The 19,947-nt window shown below is 40.1% G+C and overlaps 1 protein-coding gene across 1 annotated transcript in view; it reads left to right on the top strand.

Moving 5' to 3' along the window:
• Nucleotides 1–620: 620 nt before the first annotated feature.
• TFAP4 (transcription factor AP-4) overlaps nucleotides 621–19,947 on the top strand; it is a 92,771-nt gene continuing 73,444 nt past the window's right edge. Inside the window, exons 1-2 of the mRNA XM_044088911.1 lie at nucleotides 621–1,299; nucleotides 14,990–15,035. Of these exons, the coding sequence (XP_043944846.1) occupies nucleotides 1,136–1,299; nucleotides 14,990–15,035 (210 nt within the window). The 5' untranslated portion in view covers nucleotides 621–1,135. The remainder of the gene's footprint in view (nucleotides 1,300–14,989; nucleotides 15,036–19,947) is intronic.

The following is a 19,947-nucleotide window of genomic DNA, read 5'->3' as shown; positions in this document are numbered from 1 at the left end:
CATAGTAGAAGCAAAGCAGAATGCAGATGTAATAACCAGAAGGTTTTGTTGTTATCAGCCACCCACCGCTGAAAAACTAAAGAAAATAAAAGAACAGAAAAATACACGCACGCACAAAAAGATAATGCTCAAGTGTGGTTCATGAAATGCAAAATATAGAAGCAAACAGTATTATCTTAAAAATAAAAGCGAGAAATATACGTATTTGTGTTTGGGAAAGAAAGTGTGTATCAGTATTTTAGTACAACTGGAAATTGGAAACTATGTAACCTGTCTTTCCTTTTTATACACTGTACTGCAGAACAGTAGTAACGAAACCAAAGGAAAAAATGAAGTCTATCGGAACGTCAGCAAGTATTGCAACATCGCATAACACACACATTCATTGAGAAAGAAACTGTACGCTGGGCGGGGGTGGAGGCTAAAATGGTAGCGGTTAGGATTCACTCTTACTGCAGCCGTTTTCTTTCTCTTGGCAGGGGCGGGGCACACTTTCCCTTACTATAACGGAGGGAAACGCGGGTATTCAGTTGAAAGGGGCGTGATCAAAACTTTAGTTTTTGTTAAAACAGACATATGTCGGTGACACCGCTTTTCGTAAACTGTCTTCATGTGGTAAAAGAACAACACAACAACCAGTTCTCAGACGTCCTCGTCTCCCCAGCAGTGAGGGTTCTCTCAGCTGTACCGCCCCGCCCCCTGCGGCTCCGGCTGTTGTTGCGATCGTTGCCAGCTCGTCAGCTGATGGGCCGTCTCACCTGTAGTGGCGGACTAACTCAAGACTGGCACTCCCGGCTGTGGTTTAATGATTTTTTTCTGCCCGTTCATCTTACCTATTCTTAACTATCTTGTTTCATTACAAGAGCCACTGATTACTTTTATACTGTCTGCGAGGGTGGAAGACCACTCAAAGAAAAAACGGCAGTTAAGTTAGTACACAAAATAGTCCTTTGTTTACATGCAGTGTCTTACTCGGCGGAGGGAGGCGGTGCATTGCAACCCGACCAGCTGTTTCCCGCCTTGAATCGGCTGTCCGATCAGCTGCAGAGGATCGCGAGTCTGTAGTGTGAGCGCGAGGTATACACAGTAAGACAGCGCTAGCCGCTCTTTTAAGATCAGGGAGGTCTTTACCGTTATGGAATACTTTATGGTGCCCACGCAGAAGGTGCCTTCGCTGCAGCACTTCAGAAAAACAGAGAAGGAGGTGATCGGTGGACTGTGCAGGTTCGTGCCTTGTGCTTTCCATGCTTGTTCACTACAGCTTGTGTGTGGCTATACATGGCAACCGCCCCTTCGATAGTAGACGCGCTTTGTTATTGGTATGGGCTGCTTTACCAGTTAAGATGAGGGCAACTTGTGTTTGGCATCAGTAATACCATGCGTACCTTAGGGCCCCTCTACTTTGTTCTTTTTTTTTTCTCGCGGCCCGAGATGACTTATGTCTGAGAATTGCAAACAGACCCACGTGGTCCGCAGTTTAGTCGTGTACACCCTCTAATCCACACCTGGGTAGTTACTCGTTTCAGTAGTCTTCATTGATTTGCACTTTAAGTTTGGACTACTGGAATAGAGTGTAGACTTTTGGTTAAATGGAGGGGAGAAAGTGGCATGCTTGCAGAACTGCTCGTTCAGCGACCATTGGGATGGGAGGTACTGCCATGCTGCCTGTCATGGTGATGATTGTGGGATGGCTTACTTCAAGCATTACAGCTGTCGACAACTGTTGCAACTCTGGAATGTGTCTCGGTACCCAGTCGGCTTCGGTTCGGCATCTGAAACCCTCGTGTGTTGGAATGAGTCGCAGGGGGGTGTGTATGTTTTAATTGTCGGGCCTGGCAGTGACTCTGCAGCCCTCCTCGAGTAGGAGGATCTTTGTACTTTGCTTCTTGGGGAATGTAGTTTGCTATTAGGAATGCTGGGATTTGTAGGCAGCATTGACCATGCTGTTGCGAACACAAAGCATGGTGTATGGGGGAGGGGTACGCGTATTTCTCATGACCTCGAACTTGTATTCGTTGTCATCGTTATTAATGGACACTTCTCCAGCACACACACAGCTGTTTAGCGGATTCTATAATTTTGTATATATTGTAAAACTGGCCTACTCCGTTGGTTGTATGCTTGATTATTTTGTTTCTGATCGCGGACATCTTATTTTTAAAAGCCTCGTGGCTTTTACATGTGAGGCATGGTCCTGCATCAGTCAGTATGTTGAGGAATTCATTTCGTTTCTTTTGATAACTGTATTAGTAAAAAGTGTCACCATTGAGTCTGTGATATTTACGTGGTTCTTCCTGGGAGAAGCCTCTGCATTTGGTTGCTGTTTTGTTAAGTGACATCTTTATGTAGACTTGAAATTGTTCCAATAAATGAAACCCGGGACCTTTTACTTCATAGCTCTCAACCAATCGGGGAAACTTTTAATATATTAGTTCTGTTAAATTAAGACCTTGATAGAATAAGAGGATGTGAATTAATAACATTTTCTGAAGAAGTCTCTCTCTTAATTATTGGCATTATTTATTATGTGCGATTCCCCACTTTTCCTCCGAAAGTCAAGTTTTAAGAGGGGCATAGGTACATTTGTCACTTAAAACTCTGGAATAGACTGCCCATACATGACAAGCGGAGCGCCTCCTTGGCCCTCTTCAGAAGGAACCTTGACGAGTGGATGGAAGATGGGAAATTCACCCCGGGGGTCACGTCAGTTGCCCTGCTAGACGGGTCCAGGGAAGTAAATATTGTGGGAAGAAATATCCAGGGAATTGTTATGGCTAAGCTTGTATAGGCCCAAGGGCTGATAGCCTAGTGCCAACCTATGAAAATCGGTGACATTTGAGAGGTATGCTTTACTTTAGTGTATTTTGAGTTGCACTTTTCTTGTGCGGTACCCATTGTAGAATTGCATTCTTTGGTGGTGCTTGTGAATGGTGCCTTTTTCGTAACAGTTTACCCGCCCCCCTTTCAAGTATATCCACGTTATAAAGGTCTCCATTTTGATGTAGGGTTACCACCTGTCCCACTTTGCGAGGGACAGTCCCTCTTTGGGCAGCTGTATCCTGCAAAAAAAATTGAAAAAAATGGCAGATGTCCTGAGATTTTAGGACAAAAATGTTCCCTATATTTTCTTTAATACTTGCATAAAAGTTATTTTGTATCTAACACCTAAATGTTATAAGGAACAGAATAAGCAGCTCAAAATGTTTGGCAAAAAATGAAGTTCTGTCCTTTGTACTGGCAATGGGTATGTTTTGCCCTGCAAAATCTGTTTCTACAAAAATGTCCCACTTTGAAAAGGTGTCAACCCAATTTTGATGTTAATTTGACTGTTCCCCAGATCTAGATTGTCAGTCTTGTAGGTGTTTTTCTCATTGTCTTTCAGGATAACGTTACCATTAGCTTTAACATTTGGGTTTTGTTGGTTATTTTTCACACGGCATTACCACTGAAACTTGCGTATGACAATACACGCTGTAGACATGTGTTTAATGAATTTAAGTAAGTGTGCTCTCCTAATCCTTTTTAAACCATGACATGTGGTGTACGTGGCTCCTATTTTGCGTGTAAGAGGTTCCGGGTGTTTCTTGCTAAACTGCTTTTTGCCATTAGTGTCAGCTGGCTCTTTCGTGGTGTTTGACTTTGCATTTCCAGCGCTTCACATCTGTATCCAGTAGATGACCGTATGCGACCTCACCTTCTTTGAGGCTTGTGTTTCATTTGTTAAATCCCCACATGGGTTGATCACACTCCCCTTTTTTTTAAAGTTTGTAGTGTAGTTTGTTGATATAAGTGGTAACACGTATCATATGCTCTTTATATTTTAATCTATCATATGTTGAGAATAATTGGGAAGTCTGTTTTGTTTTTCTTTATTCATTTGGTTCTGGAGCCTGAAGTTGCTTTAGATTATTGAGCTGTGGTCTTTTCACTTTTGCTAATGTGGTGGATTGTCCCTCTGCTGAATATGGGAAGTGCTGATAGTAGTGGGCCTTCTGGGCACTGTGATTTTTTTGTTGTTCTTGTCTGGTATCCGAGAGTCCACTTTCTGAGAAAAGCAAAAAAGGGTGCTGACCTGAAGGCAGTTTCAACCACTGTTTAATCTTGGGGTTGCATAATGGTTAAGGTGTTTTACCTTACATACACAAAGTGCAGAGTTTGATTCTCAAATGGAGTAATTGACTAGCTTTATATGGCGCACAAGGGTGATTAGCCAAGTACTAACATGTTAACCTTCTCTTCCCAAATGTAACAGCTCTCTAAACCAATAACTGTAGTCCAGTTGCCAATTCTGTCATTTCAAAAAATCTTGGAAGATTTTTATTTATATAAAGTAAGGTACTACAGTTGGGATAAAATTCATGTAGTTAACAGCACTGAACATTCTTACTGACCCAGATCTTCACAAATATAACTTTACTGGGTCCAGTTTCATGGACTACAATGCAGGCTTTGAAACTGTTAACCTTGAATTAAGTTGTCAGTTTTATGGAGGAGGAAACAGAATGGTTCGTGAATTACTTCAGACTACTTTTATAATTTCTTTTAATGCAATTACACTTTTTACGCAGAAGATACTTGAGGCCACAAATATTCCAACACACTGAATGGCCACCTTCAATGTGGGTTTGTTCAAAAATCTGGAATTGGCTCACTGCTGATTTATTTGCATCCTTAGCCAAAAACGTCCTTATCCATGTCTCAAATATGCATTCTAGCTTACATTCCCAATAAAGGATTGTATCACTACAAACAATAGAAAATAAAATGTTCTGCTATATATACTTAACAGGGAGCATCACTGCACTGCACTAATATACACAAATGAAAGTAGTTACCAGCGGAAGGTAGATCATTACCTGTCAAACAGCTCGGGGTGAGTAAATGCTCACACTTTGGAAATCTACTATAGGAACACCTTACGAATTTAAGTGTAATGCATTTGGGGCTGCAGGATGATTACTGCTTAGATAAGTCTACAGTGGATATGCAGCCAATTCCTTTAGCAATGTGAAGTCAGTAGTGTGTAATACTCATGTAATAACATGTAAACTTCTGTGTAAATGTTTTTTTTCTTTGGCTTCTATTGAGAGCAGTTTGTGGTTGTAGTTAAACGTGAACATGAGTTAGATGCACTGTATCTTTAAGACATGATACTAAATAAAAATGAATGATTTCTTGTAAATGTATTAAAACTGAATTTAATGTGCATCTTAACTGAATGATTTCTTGTAAATGTATTAAAACTGAATTTAATGTGCATCTTAACTGAATTTAATGTGCATCTTAACTGAATTTAATGTGCATCTTTATGATGTCTGAATGTAATATTTGTCTGCCATCTGTCTCAGTTTGTGTCTAAAAGTGGTCATCAGTTCATTTGTGTGCTAAGAAAATTAAATAATTGAAAGGGGACCACTTTTGCCACCTTTGCTATAAAGTTTAATGACAGATGTTTGTACACTCTTTTTTGATTTAGCAATAAATTGAATTTTGAAGACTGTGAGAGATTGAGCAGTCTGCTAGTAGTATGCATTAAAAATATATGAACTGAAATTTATCCTGAGATTTACTAGGCATAAAAAAATCAGTGTCCTGTTTATATCACAAAGCAGTAAAATCCCTTGTTCGGGTGATTCTGATTATTTTGAACATATGCAGAAGGTGCATCAGAATAGGATCCAAGGATGCTCTGTTTTCAAGGCCTAGATTACCCCTCAACAGTCTGTAGGAGACAAATTACAGGGACAGGGCTTTGGGGCAATCCATGTAGGTCATGTTGCTTATGCCCTGTATCCTTTTTGTGACGAGCCTCTGTGGGAGTTCAGTTGCTGCATGTGTATGGTCAGGTACATACTGTAGGGGTGTTGTACTCTAAATTGGTCTGAGGGCCAAATGCATTGAAAGAATGAGCTGTGGACCTAGATGCTATACTCGTAATTAAAAGTTGTGCAACATAAAATTATTTATTTACTGTCATAGGTGCATGGTGGCCGAAGGCCAGGTTACTGTATGCATGCTTCCCTAAATCACTGATTACTGGGTCTGTTCATAGGAGTTTATCCATGAGGTACTTTTCAGGGTGTCGCCAACTTCTCAGAGGATGCTATTGTGAATTTTTCTGGCCTTGAGTTCTAGACAGTGACTCGACTTTCACAGATTTTATTTTTGAGTCAGCTCTTCCGTGTCTTGCGATATTCTTTGACTGCACCTAGTTTGCGCTGCTCTGTAAACTTGATCACCAGAGAATCCTCAGGGTTGACCTTGATATCAAAGAGGTAGAGGCCTAAAAAGTAGAACCAACACAGAGCCTTGAAGGACTCCACTAGCCGCCTCCTGGAGGTAGGACCTACAAAATTAGGATGGGGGAGTCTTGAGCCACATAGCTATCCAGCTGGTAGGTGACTGAATTTATGCATACACGTATATGTAATGTGTTATATGCGCGCATGTTTTTTTTTTTTCCCCTCTCATTCTTGTGGGTTTCTGCATAGGAGTCACGAACTAAGATCTGAAACCACAAAACTGTTCAGTCTCGCCGAAGGTCTCGAGGTGACCAGTTCCCTCAAAGTTTATCTGCAGTTTCTGTCTTGTCTTTAGGGCCCTGCAGCAGTAATGGTTCAGTTCTCTTTTAAAATAAAGTGTAGCTAGAGATTTTCATTAAATGCTCTGTGTGGGGTTTGGGACAGCTGCCCATTTTAATATGCATTATCACTGCTTTCTTTATTGTTTAAAGTTTTATTTAGGTTGGCATTTATTACTTTTACACATGTCATTGGTATCTGAGAAGTGGGTATTAAACACTGCAGTATGACAAGGTATTCCTTCTGTCTTCGTTAAGTTGGATCACTTGGTCCTACTACCAATGAAATATTAACAGAAAAAAAACGCCACCAAGTCTAGTCGGTAAAATACTCCCCACAAACGATAAATCCAAAATAGAGTAAAACCACAGCGGAACACTTCCTTAAAAGTGTAAAAACAAATAAAACTAGGACAAGCGCTTTCGGTTTTGGCCTTCTTCAGATCCATACTTCTCTGCCTCCATTGGATATTATGTACAGTATTGTAGCCAGTCAGGCTCATCCCCTGAGCCAATGCCTCCTCAACCAGCTTCAAAGGAAGTATTTCATTTAAACCAGGTTCCTGACCCGCTGTCAAATCTGCTATCCATCTAGCTTCCTCCAGTTCAATGAATTCTTTCAAGTTCCCCCTTCTGTATAACCATAACATGAAAACTATGCATATCATATTGTAATATATGCTTGGACAATGCATTAGTGGTAACTTTATTTTTAATATCTCTCGGATGGGCTTACATCCTGACTCTAAACTGGCAATTTGTCTTCCCAATATTAAAACTTGAGCACTTTTTACAGCTTGCAACGTAGATCACATTCTTGGTACCACAGTAAGCAAATGTCCTAGTTGTATACATTTTGTGTGTCGCTGGATGTCGAAAACACCCCAGATTGATTGATCTATATGGACAGGCTGTACAACGGCCACACTTGAATATTCCATGGCTCTTAGCTGGTGCTCTTTTCTGATCCACATTTTATTTAAATTTGTTGACCGGGAGTGTCTGGACGTAGGCCCATTTTCAGCGGAGGCCCGGGGAGAAAAGCTCCACAGTTAAAATAAACAGTATTTACATTGGATTGCATAGTGATTAACAATTTACATAGCAATTCTTACAACATATTTACAGATGAAGAACATAGTACATCAGTAGACAACTAGAATCTTTATCTGTGAAGTGCATACCAGACATTAACAAATGTTACAAGAAGAAGAAGTTTGTGCTGTATAATAAGTACTGGCTTATGAGCATCTGAGCTTGCTATAATCAAGGTAGTTAGTGGAGTGGAAAGAAAGGTAGTGGTTGGATGGGGTGGATGATTGGAGTTGCAAGGGCATAGCCAGCATGTTTTTAGTTGTGCTTTTAGTAAAGTTTTGAAGTGGGTGCATGATGGTATTGAGGTAATTGTGGGTGGGAGTGAGTTCCATAATTTGGCTATGGCGCAAGAGAATAGTGCTTCACCAGCAGAGTTATTGGCTTTAGTGATCTGCAAGTGATTTTTGCTGCTGGATCTTAGTGGTCTGGTGGTGCGATAGGGTTGGAGTAGATTCTGGAGGGATGGGACATTTAGTGGATGGTTTACTAGTTTGTGGGCGAGTGAGAGTTGATACCACTGAAGGAGGTGAGGGAGTTCAAGCCAGCCCAGTTCAGCAAGTGAGAGACAGTGGTGACTACGCTAGGATGTCATAACTGTCTGTACAAGCAAGTTGTTTCAAGTTCAATTTATTCTTGAAACAAAATCGTGTATGATCCCCTTTTATCCGCTTAATGGAATCGTCTGCCGTTAAGATCTAGTTGTTCCTAACTATATCACAAATCTGTTTAATGTCCTGACTGTATGTAAGTGGACATCTCATCAAATTTTGCACATCACACTTCTGCTATCGTGTGTATCATCTCTATGAAAGTATGGCCTTGCGGTTTTTTTTTTCTTTCCCTCTGCTGCTGTACTTCTAATTGAATGCTGTCAACTTCTCCATCTTTGTAACCACTAACACATAGTCTATTCCTTGTCTTTTCTGGATATTCTTCATATTTCTCATCCCGCATATTCAACCTAGAGTTATGGAGAAACTGACTCTTGATTACCTGCGGAAATATATATTCGTAGTGCATGCTTGTGCGATGTAGTAAACTGTTCTTCCAATATGCCATAGTCTCAAGGGATCCATTCTGTGTTTAGTAACAGTCTGAAGATGAAACACTTCTCCCAGATCTTCACAAAGGTGTCAGCCACTGGGTGGAGTACAGGAATCATCATACTTGGCTTCTTAAACACTGTAACAGATGATCCATTGTATCAGGGAAAATTAGTTTCAATGCCACATTCCTTACAAAACACGTAATGTCAAACACAAATTCATTGAACCTGAATGGTGCCGCTGATATAAATGATGGCTCCTTACTCAAGAGTTTCTCATTTAATACATGACCAAGTTCATTACGTATCTGGGAGGTCACATGAATAGCTTTTGTTTTTTTTGTCCCTGCTTAGTGAACGATCTTTCCTTTGTTCCCTCTGTTTCAGTAGGATTAAAAGTTCGAAAAAAAAGTAAATCTTTTGGATGGGTGTACAGACTTGTACATCTTTAGCCCCCATCAGACACATCTCTTGCATTTAAATTTTATTTAACCTTTGTTAATCGGGAAAGTCAGACTTGGAACGAGCCAGTTTTCAGCGGAGGCCCGGGGAGAAATGCTCCAAATGCACATCTTTGTAACGTGGGAGGAAACCTACACGAACACAGGTAGGACATGCAGACTCCACACAGAAGGCACCCCAGCCGAGAATCGAACCGAAGAACCTCTTGCTATGAGGCGACAGTGCTACCACTGCGCCGACCAAACCATTATCATGGACAACACTCTTATATGCCTTTACTACATTTGTCACCACTATTCAGAGATTGTATATCTTTAGCTTGGTTTTGTCACGCCCCTTTCTTTTGGCCATGTGGTTCATGTCACAAGTATTCACTCTGTGGCTCATTATGTTCATCTTGTGCTTATATGCCTCATCCCTCTGCCATTCAACAATATGTAACCATTTAGTCAGTATAGCCATGAATAAGCTTCTTGGTCTTTTGGTTTTTCGATTTTATTATGTCACTTAACGCATATTGCAAATTTGTGAAATTATTCAATATTGAGTCTGGATGATCTGCCCCTTCCAACTCTTTTGTTTAGTTTCCAAAAACAATTCAACCTCCATTTCTAGTGGTGTAAAATATTCAAGCAGCAGTTTATATATTTTGAAAGTAGTATTCAAATGAATCTCCTGCCACTTCGCTAGCAGTGGATATGTATTCCTGTACGAGGGCACACTCCTCTGGGTACTATATTGTAGTGCAAACATGCTTTAAGTAGAAGCGTTGACACTGCAGTCTTTAAGTTTAAAAAGCTGCCACTTCCACTTGTTTGTAAGCCAAAGTTAAACTGTTCCAGTGATGCATTTGGGTACTCACTGTTATTTAATTGTAACAGCAGATTGCTGTTTTTATTGCCCATAAGCATTTCTTTAACTGTATAATTCGTATTCCTACTTATACTGGGCGTGGTAATCTCCTTTTCAGGACGATAGTCCAACTCCAGGCTATCCCCTTCCGCCATGGCCGATAAGAACACAAACGGGGGGAAAAAAACACTTCCAAGTCTAGTCGGTAAAATACTCTCCAGAAACGATAAATCCAAAAATAGGGAGAGTAAAACCACAGCATATCACTTAAAAAAAAAAAAAAAAAAGTATAAAAACAAATTTGTAAAACCTATAAAATGAAAACTATACATATCCTATTGTAATATATGCTTGGACAGTACATTAGTGGTAACTTTATTCTTTATCTCTCAGGTGGGCTTGCATCTTGATTCTAAACTGGCAGTTGGTCTTCCCCAATATAAAAACTTAGGACACTTTACAGCTTGTAACGTAGATCACATTCTTAGTACCACAGTTGGCAAATGTCCTACTTGTATTTTGTGTCACCGGTAAGTATACATCTCATTAAATTTTGCACATCACTTCTTGCTCCTTTGCTGTAGTGTGCATCATCTGTGAAAGTATGGCCTTGCTCTGCTGCCGTACTTCTAATTGAATGCTGTCAACTTTGTAACCTCTAACACAGTCGTTTTTTTTGCATCTTCTTCATATTTCTTATTCTGCGTATTCAACCTAGAGTTACGGAGAAACTGACTCTTGATTACGTGGGGAAATGTATATGCTTGAGCGATGTTCTTCCACTTGCATACATACAGAATTGTGATATAGTTGGGAACAATGTGAAGATCTTCCTTTGAAGCTGGTTCTGAGGAGGCGTTGGCTCAGGAGATTAGTTTGGTAACAGTGCTGTGTATAATATCCAGTGGAGGCCAAGCAAATATGGATCTGAAGGAGGCTAGAGCTGACAGCGCTAGTCCTAGTTTTATTTGTTTTTATACTTAAGTGTTCCACTATGGCTTTACTCTTGGATTTATTTATACCAATGATTATTAATTTTTATAATTCATGTCTAAAGAGTGAATAAGTAATGAGTTCTCTAGCTCTGTGTAGGTTGAAGCCAGTACTACAGTGCCAGGAAGAAAGCCATGGAGAATGGGGGTATTCTTTAACCCTTCACTGTGTGCGTGTGTGCGCACATGCAAAAATAATTATTGGGGAAGGGCAAACGAAAAAAGCTGAACAAACTGGTAAAACAACAGCAAGGTGGTGGTAGACCAAAACCGCCAAACTACTGTATAAAGCAGTCAGTCACAGTCTTTTAGTTTCTTTTCAACACAACTTTTGAAAGTTTTTTTGGAAATTCCTAATTTTTCTCCTCCAAAAAAAAAGCACAAAGCAAAAACAACATATAAATTACTAGCCCCCAACCTTTAAAACATTTATGCATCATGTACCACCATATTAATATTGCCCACCATAAACTTATACGCATTTTAGCAGCATAAATTTTTATAGTTTATTTTATGTTTTTTTTATGTTTATTTAAACTAAAAATTAATTTAATTTACTTATTTAACTCCTACATTAACATTATATATACAAAAAAAACAACTATATTATTTTCTAACTAATTAATACTTTAAAAAACTTTATAGAAATAAAAAAAATTCAAAATTTAAAACACAAGCAATGGACATATTTTCTTATTGGGGAAGGGCCTCTGGAAGATGCTAGTTCACAGTCAAGAGTAGTGGGAAAGGGGAGAGCAGAGAAAGGCAAATGTCTAGGCTATGAAAGTAGGGAGAGTGCAGTTCTAGTTGGGGTGTAAATGTTGGAAGTCCATTCCCAGGACAGCAGTGTCTTATGTTTATGGGGAAGGTTGCATTAGGTGAATTGATTACTGAATCCTATTTCTGTGTACTTTAATCTGTTGGTTCATTTGAATGACCACCCCCCCGGTGGCCAACAGAGCTATTCGGAATAGTGGAGTAAATCCAGGGACATAACCCTGCTCTCCCACATACCCAGGTGGGCACCCTGGTTGTCAGTTGTCCTGTGAAAACAGGTGGCAGTGATCCCATCCATGGCATTTTTGGTTTGCAGTGCCCATTAGTGCTAGTTGCATCTCAGTCAGACTAGAACGACTGTCAAGTAATACTTAACATGCGGATAACGTCACATTAATGATTTTCAAATATAAGCCTGGTAACTTACACTGTAAATACTTCACCATCCTGAGCATTTACTCTGCAGTCCTAACATTCGCAGTACCAGGTGTACAGTCATTGATGCACTCCTAGAATTTCGGTGGTAACATCTGTGAAAAAACATTTCAGCAGTGCATGCTCACAATTCATGGGCTAGAATTATAGGCATAATTTAACCCCATGAAATTTAAAATGGGAGTATAATCTTCATCACGGGCCAAACTTGTGTCTTGTGTACAGCATGAAATACGCACAGATTTCAGCAGTGTTAAGTCTTCCTTGGATTGGTTGAGGGCATTTACATTTTGGTAAAATTATTGTATTGTTTGGGTATGCGTTGCTATTAGTCATTGTAAATGTTTTCATTATTTGTATTTTTGAATGCTAGTAGATAGTCCAAAGGTGAAATTGCTAACATTTAAACAGTACATAATTGTACTATTTGGTGAGTAGTATAAAAAAGTTTTCAAAGTGATGCAACTTGAAGAGCAGTAAAGCATCTAGTGATTGAGAAATTGCAGTTTTGGTGCAGAGTGGTAATACAAAACTTGCATGGTGACATAGAATGATAATGCCCTGACTTTGGCCCTGGGGACCAGAGCTCATTTGAAGGCTTTGGTGCTTTAGGGGGGATGAGGGGTGCTTATTTTGGTGGATGAGCTGGAGTGTGCTGAGTGGATCTTTTTGGAGCTCTGGTGCCGTCTGGTGCTTGAGATGGCTGAGTTATAGGCATGTACAAAGGGTGAGAGGCAAGATTGTTGTGGTCCTGGACTGGAACATCTTTAAACCATTCATTAATGTTCTCCCAGCTTTGGCACAAGTGGTCAGCATGGTGGTGTAGGAAGTGGAGGTATATAGAACCCCACTTTCTGCACAATGATGCTATTTTTAAGATAACACTGTGTATTTTGTTGTCAATATGCACTAAACTGCGTTCCTTTTAAGATTATTTTCAGTACACTTTTAAATTTAATCTTGCCAAAAATGTGGTAAAGTAGTGGAAGGCCTCTTCCATATTTTACCAAAATATGGGAGGTGTGGAGTCCATCTCAGTATTGTCCAGGATTATGAACTAGATGTCCTACAAAGAGCCTGAACTTTATTTATTCTGTGTTTCGGAAGACTGTCATGGGAGAATATAGGTAGGTAGTACACAAAGTATATATTGGATAAATCCAGTGCATTTGCCTTCACTTTGGTCTCTGGAGGGCTCAAGTCAGAGAGAACTCTGTCAGTATGGGTAAGTGAAAAGAGTGGGTTGTTTGGGGTTAAGACTGGAAGTAGAAGTTCTGGAGTAATGACATTGAGTAGGGCTTTACAGTTGTTCACAAGGAGTTTGTATAAGCTCTGTACTGAAGCAGGTTAGTCTAAGGTGGATAGGAAGCTTCTAGCTTGCTTAACACATTCAAGTATATTGATTTAAGGATGGACATGGGCAGTCTCATTTGGATGAGAGGTGGCCAGTAAATTCTAACTATCCTTAGATTATGAAAGGTGTACAGTGATTAGCCCTACCATAGTAATCAGTGGCAAACCTGGTTGTCCTGTGTTTATTTAGAAGTGTAAACTGTAACATTGTGAACAAAATCCAACTTCAGACAAGTGGAGTACCACAGGGTTCAGTCCTGGGTCCTCTCCTGTTTGGCATCTACGTCTCTGAAGTACAGGCTAACACAGAACGTCTTGGCTAACGAAGTTTGCAGATGACTGCAAACTAGGAGCCATTATCAAAACTCTTAATGATGTGGGCATCCTACAAAAGGGCCTCACTGAGACAGATGCCTGGTGTCAAAGCCATGGCCTGAAGCTCAATGTCAAAAAGTGCAGTCATCCCCTTTGGTAAAAACTCTGTACCTATGAAGTACCTATGAACTATCACGTAGGTAGTAGTCTACTTAACACCGAAAGTGTGATGAGACCTTGGGACACAGCTGGACAGTAGTGTCGCCTTTGATCACATTGTCACAGTGGTCAGGAAATCCTATGTGGCACACATCACAAAAGGTTTCTTATCCAGAAAAAAGTTGTTCTTCTCTACTCATCACTCATTAGACCCATTGTAGAGTACAGCACCCCTTTTGGTATATACCTCACAAAACATCTACAACAACTGGAAAGGCCAGAGAAATACCTCCCAAAGAGGATTACTGGCCTCAGATGCCATACGCAGACTGTCTCAAACTCCAGCTTTACTCCGTTGCATATCACCTACACAGAGGTGATCTCTGCCTAACATACAAAACTATGTCAAACCCAGAGCTGTTGGACATGCTCCACTTGAAGAAATCCCAATCCCTCTGAGCTACACGTTGTAGGGACCTAAAGCTTGTCACCACAGTAAAAGGAACATCCTGGAGTGATAATTCCTGTCCCAGAGACTTTTCATACTCTGGAACAGACTGCCTATCTATGTCAAACAGAGCTCCTAATTGGCACTCCCAAGAAAAATCTTGATGTCTGGATGGGAAATGGGAAATTCATCCCGGTGATAACTTCTGTGGCTCTGCTCGACAGGGGCCCAGGAAAATAATTTTCTTGGGTGGCGAGAGCCAGGGTATCTTTTTGGCTAGGCTTATATAGGCCCAATAGCCTAGTACCTACCTATGAATTGCACTGAATTGAGAAGACTGAAGCAAATATGTAGTTTGTAGTAGTAGTTGCTGATGAAAATGCTTTTGCTAAGAATGTTTATCTTGCCTTTATTCTAGGTAAATCTACATTTAATGTGCTTCTCAAACTTAATTTTGTCATAAGATTTCTTTCCAGCTATGTGTCTGTGCACCAAGTGACTGAAGTTCAGATTGCGACTTGGGTAAAGGAGAAATTGGAGCAGGACAGGTGGTAGTGAAATAGAAGAGGAGCTGCTGTCTTGTTCATCTGGGAAGACTTTGATGCTTAAGTGAAGGACTGCAGCTGTGAAGTAACAAGTTCTGTGCACTACAGCCAGAAGCATTTGTCACAACCTCTGCGTGGGAGGTTAAGGGGGGGGGGGAACCTTTTTTTTTTTTGTTGCCTACGTTGAAATGAAGCATTGCCAAGCCTAGCAATTTCTACCTAGAGCCTGTGGTGTTTTTTAGCGTAGTGAAGGCGATAGTTGTGCAAGAAAAATAATCTAGTTAGGAGTACTGTTGTGGTTTTTGACATTCTCCGGGTTTAGCTAGGTCATTGGTGAAAAGGAAAGGGGCCTAGCAGAAAGCTCTTTGAGACAGTGAGTAGCTGTTAAAGGTGGAGTGGGAGCATAATTCCAGCAGACATTGAAATATGCATGGACTGGGCAAGAATTCGTTGCTGCCTAGGGTAGTCGTATATATTTGATTGTGTTATCTTTGGCTCAAATCTTGACATGAATGTATATCTCTAACATGGCTACTTTAGGAGGTATGAGACAGGGCATCAGATGTTTTAAGAATTGCTCCCCTTTTAAGAAACTCAGCAGAGTGCATTTCTGTAGAATTTTCAATACAGCAAACAGAATAATTCTGACAATGGGACACTTTATTAGTGAAGCTGAAACTCCCTGCCCTCTTCCTGATTACTGGTACGGATCCTTGTGTGGCAGAAGAGTGCAAGTCAAATATTGTGACAAGATGCAATATGGCTCTGGCAGAGACTTAGAAATCTCAAGTTCATAGATTAGTACTAAGCTAACTGCCCTTGCGAGCCATTTTAAGCCTAGCCAATTATCCCTTGTGAGACTCAAACCCTGCACCTTGTGTTTGTAAGGCAAAAAGTGGCAGTTCATTTGATACTGGTTCAGGTTTAGCTCACAAAGTAGTTTGTGCACTCTGGTGTGAGATGGTATGAAGACAAAAAGTGAGGGTATTCGTGGGAAGAAAAGTGTAAGTAGCACCTTCACAGCCATGGTTAGGAACTTTGTAACAAAATCCTCAAAATTCCCATAGATGTGCAGCAGTCTAAAGGGGGGGGGGTGGCTGAGAGAGAGAAGATAAATGCTTCTTGGTTATAATAATGACACTAATCTTGTGTTTTCTTAGTACAGTTTAAAAATTCTTTTCCTTCCATTTTCTACTTATGTCAGATCGCCTATTACTAGGCTGAATTTTTTTATGTCAAGCTATGAGATGGCCAGTCATCTCCAGGAGACCTGAAACCCTGTTAAACTGTCCCTTGTCCTCAAGTTGTTGTATCCCAAAAACACTAAAGAACCTGCCATTCTTCATGTTGCCAGATAGCACCATCAAACTCTTCTGAACACTACTAATACTTCCTGCGCTGTCCCTAGCACTACTCTCTACAAATTACTTCACAACAGCTGTCCTCTACACATTAGGAAACTGCCACACTCTTGAAAGATTGTGTTTTGTTTAGTACTATACTGAACTAATCTCTTGCAGTTTGTCTGTGTAGAGCCACCTCCTTTTTGTGGGAATTAAAGTATCTCTTGCATTTATACTTGGATTCCTTTAGGAAATGTGTTAAACTATGTAGCATGGGAATGGGTTTTTTTGAAGAGTGAAAATGTTGAAATGCTTGCAAAACTCATAGAAGCTCCAAAGTTAAAGTAGTAAGTACATTGTAAGTCAGTTTTGTTGCATGTAGATGGCAGAGTAGTACTGAAGCTGTGGCTCGGGTCAAATGCATTTTACATGTGCACTAAACAGTGTTGGGGGGGAAAAACAACTTTAGGGTTGTAATGATGTTCATAGTAAACTAAATTAAAGAAAAAAGTTGTACTGGCAGTAACATTTTAAAAGTGCAGTTGCTGAATTGTGTGAAAGTTCAAGACCTGGGCAAAACTTCTGTGTCTCTGTAATGTTTGAAGCTGACAGAGCTGTAAATTACAAATTAATTGAATATAGATGCTTGACTGGATATGTGAATCGGTTGATAATACTACTGGATGATGTGAATCTTGAGAATAGTAAGTACAAAAGATGTCATGACAAGTACATTCATAAACTTATAAACAAGGATAGCGAGAACTATTCAAACGGTGAAAGAGACATGCACAAGTGAGGATTGTCCTCTCCAAATTTTAGAATGTTGGAATACTCCTCCCATTTCAGAGACTGCATCGTTCGCCAGCTCAAATTAGCTTTTCAACCTTCTGCCCATTATCTGCTTCGGGTGCCTGAAAATCAAAACAAAGTGCAGAAATTACCGGAGAGAAATCAGAGTTGGAAGTACCACTGTTGATGAAGATGACCTGATTTGTGAGCTGGAATTAAGAGTAAGAGTATATCGCGTTGCTTGCCATCACTAGTTTCTGTGATCCCCTACAACAGCATTATTAATGTGCAGCAGACCTTGCATCATCTGCCAGTAACTCCATTTATAAGCCATTGTTGGGACATGTCTAGAAGATTTACTTTTTCTTCTGTTACTGGTTATCTTGAGGTAAACCATCTTAAGATCTGCTAGTAGTTCTGTATGAATCTGTGGTGATTTACAGTATGTACTGTAACAGTGGTACCAAGGAAAAGATGCACACACATCCAGTATCTGAAGTTGACTTAAGAATTTAAGTGGGCACTTTTTTGGTCCATTTCAAATAAGCCATCCATTTTGTATGTATAGAAAGTAACGTATAGCAGGTTGTCAGAAATAGGCAAACTAATAGACATGCCAAGTATGGGTGTAATTGTTGCTTTTGAAGTCTGTAGTTTGGAGACCAGGGAGGGGGACCTGATATCGTATTTGAAGATCTGCGATACATATTGCTTGAACTGTGTGCGAGAGAGAATTAAGGCCTACACTTATAAGTCGCACGTTGATATAAGTATCCAGAGAGTGAACTCCCTCTTAAGAGCTGCAACAGTTGATGTGGGAAGTGCCTTCCTGCCAGCTTTTGAGTATAGAAGTTCTCCATTGCAGGAACTTGTGGCTTTCACCTCTTGTGTTGATCAGCAAAAGGATGAACACAAATTAGATACTTGGGTACATTACTTGTGTCCAGAAAAAATGTATATGACAACATGAAATCCCCAAGAAAAATCAGCAGAAACTGGAAATAATATTGTGATTGAAACTAGTACAATTAGAATGCAGCAGCCATGGAAACGTTTTCAGCCCAAGGCTGAAGTTAGTTGGTCAGGTAGCTGAAGGATAATCTTGTGTTGATGAGAAAGATGGAAAGTTGTGCATTTGGAGTGGCAGGTGTGAAAGACAGGTGCATAAACGGTTACTAGTCAGATTTGTCACAGCCAGTACCACTTCTATAAGGGATTTTGGTAGTGTGGAGAGGCTTACAGGAAAAGCTGTAGTGTAGCAGGAATTATCAGAAGGAAGATTAGCTGTGCACAGTGAGCATTCGTACAAAATATTTTAGGTTTGGAAGAACGCTGCTTTAAAATTTATCAGTATACAAGACTACGTTGTGCATCAATTCAGATGTTTTGAAGGATTTATGCAAGAAGCCTGTGGCATTGCTGGTGCGGTTAAATGGTACATTGTTGTTCTGAAATGCTTTAGCATTCAGATTGTTGATGTATGTGTCAGCCTTCTGTACATTGAATACATACATGTAGGTCAATCGGTGCACCCCAGAAAAGCAGTAGCTGCACATCAGTATGTTTGTAGTAAATTTTGTGCATTTGTTTCCTCCTCCTGTGGGGTTTAAGTTGAGTGTTTTTTCTGCTGTAAGCACTTTTGTTGCTTGGGCCATAGCCCTGCGTGTGTCTGAATCACACAGATGAATCTAGGGCTACTCAGATGCATGTGTGTAGGCTTGGCTGTTTATTTTGTAAGAAGCGACTACTGAACCCAGTTTTGTTTTTCATGGCAGAAATCTTAAGTGTTGCTTGCTTTTTTTTTTTTTTTTTATACCCGGGATCTGGGGTTTTACCCTGGCCTGTGGCTTGGGAGTAGCTCACATTTTTTGTGTGAGTGATTGGGTATAGTGCTTGTTCCATCCTCGCCTAGAACTGTGCAGACTGGTTATACTTAAAAGTTTCTTGCATTTATGGGCTTTTCTGTTTAAAAATTTGTTTTACAGGGCCATCTAGGTCAGAGTTGCTTGATTTTTAAAGCAAAATAAAATCTGTACTTAAAATGGGACTAAAAATTTAAATAAACATAAAGTGATAGATGGAAGCCAAGGACTCTAATTCTACAACTAATAAAAGCAATCCGCTATTTTACAGGAGAAATGTGTTTTTAAGTGTTTTCGTCTCATACAGTCTTAAGACTTCATCATTCGGCATCGGCATTAAATCCTGTGACTCCAAGACAAGGCGTTGGGTTTACTAATTCAGTACCTATGGTTAACCCAGTGAGTCCTGGAGTTAATTTTAAATGATTGGTTACAGCAAAATGTGGTCTTCACCAAACCAAGGGTCCCACATGCTGCTGGAACCGTGAAGGAAAGTTTTTAGGCATTTATTATTATAAAGAGTTCACTGATTACCACTAATATGCTATGCGAACAATATCAAACTGAGAATCAGATTGAGGATTGACATCACATCAGTAAAATAAAAGATTGTAAGATTAAAAAACTTGAAAGGGGCTGTAATGATTATTCATTAAACAAAGCACATCCGAATCCACCCCTTCTCATGAGTGGGGTCACAAGTATTATTCTGTTTTTTCAGTCACCATAATATGAATATTAATATTAACAATGCTACTGAACAGGAAGACAGGAGGAACCTCTGGCCTTATGTCACTCCGAAATGATACGAGAGACATCCGAATCAAGGGCATCATTGGGTCCAATCAAACTGGGACCGGTCCGCAGGGATGGTTCCCTTTGATTTATGTTT

Source organism: Protopterus annectens, chromosome 12.part0, assembly GCF_019279795.1.
Source record: "Protopterus annectens isolate FY-2018-M chromosome 12.part0, PAN1.0, whole genome shotgun sequence".
In the NCBI taxonomy this organism is placed as follows: domain Eukaryota; kingdom Metazoa; phylum Chordata; order Ceratodontiformes; family Protopteridae; genus Protopterus; species Protopterus annectens.
Note: the sequence above shows the minus strand (reverse complement) of the source record. Positions and strands in the feature narration are given on the sequence as shown.